The sequence below is a fragment of the Halyomorpha halys genome, unplaced genomic scaffold, assembly GCF_000696795.3.
Source record: "Halyomorpha halys isolate HHAL.00 unplaced genomic scaffold, Hhal_1.1 Scaffold278.1, whole genome shotgun sequence".
NCBI lineage: Eukaryota > Metazoa > Arthropoda > Insecta > Hemiptera > Pentatomidae > Halyomorpha > Halyomorpha halys.
This window is the reverse complement of record NW_027109219.1, coordinates 510,097-514,253: the sequence shown is the minus strand read 5'-3', so window position 1 is coordinate 514,253 and position 4,157 is coordinate 510,097. Positions and strand designations below refer to the sequence as shown.

The following is a 4,157-nucleotide window of genomic DNA, read 5'->3' as shown; positions in this document are numbered from 1 at the left end:
AGTAGGCTGAGTTAGAAAGTCGCTGAGCAAAAAAACACCAAATGGGTCCAAGCATGCCACAGTAAAGACTCCTGACTGCGGACTGCCTTATCAGTTCGTATACAGGCACTAATTCCATAGCGGCTTGCAATGTTGTTATATGTGCCGAGCCGCGGTAATGTATTTATATTATACATGCACCACAACAAACTTTCTTAACTGTTCATGATTTACATAATAAATTAAACATAAATTTAAAAATCCAAACAATGTGTGGTTAAAATAAATAAAAAATAAACTTATAATTTTTTTTTTTTTATGTATTTAGTCAGTTAGTTTTTTTTTCTTCTCTGTATATGACATTATTTGTATATAACTTTAATATAAGTAATAATTAAGTATGGCCACAGTGCTATGACCTAGTGCCAGAATAATAAACTATTTTTCATTTCAAGTTAGCCGCTGAAGGGTGAGAGAAAACACAATTAACTATCAGAACGAGATGAATCTTCAGAAGGCAGCATTGAGACAGACCTTACCACGCATTAGTACGGGTAATGGAAGTACACGGTTGTGTAAAAAGAATGGAAACAGCAGTGCAAGGGCTGTGGTAACATAGATGCATTGTTTATATTTGTTAATATTGATGTGTTGTATTACAATTCTTCTAAAACACAACATTGCACTGAAAGTATAAACATACAAACATACTACAAACCTTATATTTAGATCTGGAAAACTTTTTTTTGGGTTTATTTTGAATAGATAATCCTTTCTGAAGGTCAACGAGAAGATCCCTCGTAAGGTGTGTCCATTGGCCGTCTTCACAGTTTATTTTGTAATAAACTTCAGCATCCTGAAAATTAAACAATTACATTTAAAAAAATTAAAACTTTACCACTAAAACCTACGAAGGGTCAGGGGTGCAGTACTTCGTAAGGAAGTACTCTTCCTAGACCAATGGTTGTGCAAGGAGGTGCTTTTATCAGAAACACACTCGCTGCCAGATTTTTATCAAATTAAGGACACTCACTTCATGAGACTTCATAGACCCCAGAGGACTCCCAAACTCAACGGATTCACTAACAGCTACAGTGGAACAGAAAATAATTATGTGCCACTGCTGGATTTGAACCAGAGTCCTTTGAGTTAGTAGCACAGTGCCTTACCACTGAGCCACCCCATTAAACAGTTATATATCAGTTGTTAATCCTCTGCTACAGTATGGTAAACAATAAATGTAGAAGTTAATCTTCAAATGATATCAATATTTAAAAAAAAAAATTAATTTACCTGTGAAAATATTATCGGCGCTTGACAAGAATAGTGTAGAATCCAAGTTTCAAATTTTTCTCGATTCTGAAGAACTACAACTAGACTAGAATTGTCTTTATAACTAAGCTGCAAGTCAACACTCATGATGAAATCGAGGACATGTTCGAGATTTAGTGTAATGATTCCTCCAGCTGTGAACAATAAAGAACAAAATTAGTCTCGGAACTCATTATAAAAAAATTAATCCTCTAGAAATAACAATTCCAACATACCTTGACTACTATATTCTACGACACCATTTTCACGAACCACTTTTCCAGACCAATTTGAAGAGTGTATGGAGCCATCTTCAATGATTTTGAAATGCGGATCTGGTTCGGTCAAGTTTTTAGAATAATGAGACAGCCCGAACTGTGCGATTTGAGTTGGATAGTAGTAACCCTGCACTTCCCATTGAGTGGAAATTGGAACACCTAAAATAGAATAGTATTTTAAATAATTTTTTCTTGTTTTATTCATTTAGAAAATTACATCCGATATGGTCTGAACAGATGACATCTATCGGTCAGTGCCAAAGTAACACATAAAAAAGATAGAAATAAATTATATTAATTAATTAAAATTTTGAGTGAAAAAAACCTCTAAAAAGACAGCTTTGTTTCGCTAATGTAAGCAGAATTACAATTGGGAGTGGAGGGAGGTATTACGATATATGACATGTGATCTGTGTAGAAGATGGATATAGTCGCATTAGAAGATGAGAGCATCGCTGGGAAAGTGTGTTACAAGAAGACTATGTTGAAAAATAAAATAAAAAATTTCAGAAAAAAATGACTATTTTTGTTCGGTCGGAAACTTTTCAGACCACCCTCATAAATAGTTTTTTTTTACTATTTGAGTTATTCTGATTGCACCCGGATCATCTTCCTTTTATATATTGGCCATGGTCAATCAGCGATCTTCCAAAACTTATGAAATATAAAATGTTCTTAAGATTACTTTACACCCTAACAAATAAATAATACATTACCTTCTGTACCACTGATACATTTCACTCTTTCACGAAGTTCAACATTGTAGTTTTCAAAGTAAAGGAAAACTCCTTTTGGATCATACTTTCCTTTAGGATAGTAAACTTTAGAATAAGAATGAGACCATTCAAATCTTTCAGTGTCATCGTATTTTGCAAGTTTTCCATAAACCTGTTGACAAAAATATAATGATTACAAGTTATCTAATTTTTGTGTTTGATAAACAAACATGCATAATAATAAGGATAATAACATAATAAGGATAAGCCAATCCAGAAGATTCTATGCTAATACAACTAAAGAACACTGATTATCCCAATCGAGATGGTGATTTTTTTCAAACATGATCCTCAGGAATCAAATTTTTGTCTCTTTATATTGTTCATATTTAATTTTAAAAAAATAAAAAAATTGTTTACTTTAGAAATCACCCAATATATTAGTGAATTCATATAAGTGTTTGCAGTTACCTCCAAAGAAAATTTTTGTAATGAAGAGCGGATTGAATACCATGTGTGCAATGTACGGTAAAATAAAAACACATAATTAAAATCGATTACCACTTTTTTTTACGCAACAAACCTAATGCTAAAATTTGTTTTTCTAAACTTTGTAGATACTATTAATTTGAATAAATTCTTATCTCTACAACTAATTTCCTCAGAATTACTGATAAATGTTCATTATTCTTATTGCATATACGATGTGCAACTGGTCTTGTAGCCTCGGAAATCAAATGCACAATGTGTACAATCGATCTCAAATGGGTTATTTACTCTAGTTTACATAAGACTGTTAAAACCCCAGTTACAAAAAAAAAGATTTATCATCCTTTTATTTAGCACTTGATCTACATCAAGTTTTTCGAGTAAATATAGAGTACACCTTATTTTTGAAAGTGATACACACTTTTTCCCCATAGATCAAGCCAGTCAATATTCCCAACCTAACAGCCGAGAAGGGGAAAGAATCTCTACTTCAATGTTAGGTACTGACCAATTTATGTGGTGATTAAATGTTATGAGAGTAAAGTTCTGTTGCATATGTATTTTTGATTAATTTAGAGCAAACTTTAACGTTCGAGGTAAAACATATTAACTGACAAAGATGGCTGCTCGAAACAGCCTGTTCCCTAATGATAACAAAATTAAATTCAATATGTTTACTTTTAATAACAGTTCTGACAGGACTTATGCAATACTGAGAACCCGAACTGAAAAATGGTTTTGTGTATGACTGCAAATAAGTCAGATCCAAGTTACTCCTAAAAAAAGATAAGAAAATATGTCTGTACTTCTTGAACTGTTTTAATGTGAAACATGTTACCTACTAGACTGGACTTAACAAATTGTACAGCCTCTTCGTCATTTAACCTACTTGAAAAAAGTAGATTTCTTACTTCTATTTCTTCAACTATGAGTCAAGTATGTGGTAACTGGACTTGGTAAAAGATTATCATATACAAAATTTACTATTTGGGATCAACTAACAAATGTTTCGTTATATTCAGCAGAGTATAAATTTGTGCTATGGTGAACATAGTATGTGCAACAGTTACCTTGTTTTACACCCCTCAGTTCTGTCATGACAGTATCTAATATGTCGAACTATGTCTTGCATGATTGTTGACAGTACTGTACAGTTACTGACACGTTCACATGGTAAAAAAAACTTCAAATCACACTAAATATCAGATGTGGTATATGAAATAGTATGTCAACATGATATAACAGACACTAACAAGGTAACAGAAACTCATACTTGGATGAAAAACATGGTAACAGCAAGTACCCCTCCTCTATTGTCTATTTTTATTTCCACTATAAAAATGTAACAGCTAGTAAAAGTTTTAATTTTCAATGCACTCAAAAT

General features: G+C 32.4%; 1 protein-coding gene across 1 annotated transcript in view; it reads right to left on the bottom strand.

The window, feature by feature from the left end:
• The window catches only part of Hsepi (D-glucuronyl C5-epimerase), a gene marked incomplete at its 3' end in the record, with an annotated part of 15,892 nt that overhangs the window by 6,022 nt on the left and 5,713 nt on the right, over nucleotides 1-4,157 (bottom strand). Inside the window, 3 exon segments of the mRNA XM_067047402.1 lie at nucleotides 698-835; nucleotides 1,273-1,445; nucleotides 1,527-1,727. Coding sequence (XP_066903503.1) covers nucleotides 698-835; nucleotides 1,273-1,445; nucleotides 1,527-1,727 — 512 coding nt within the window.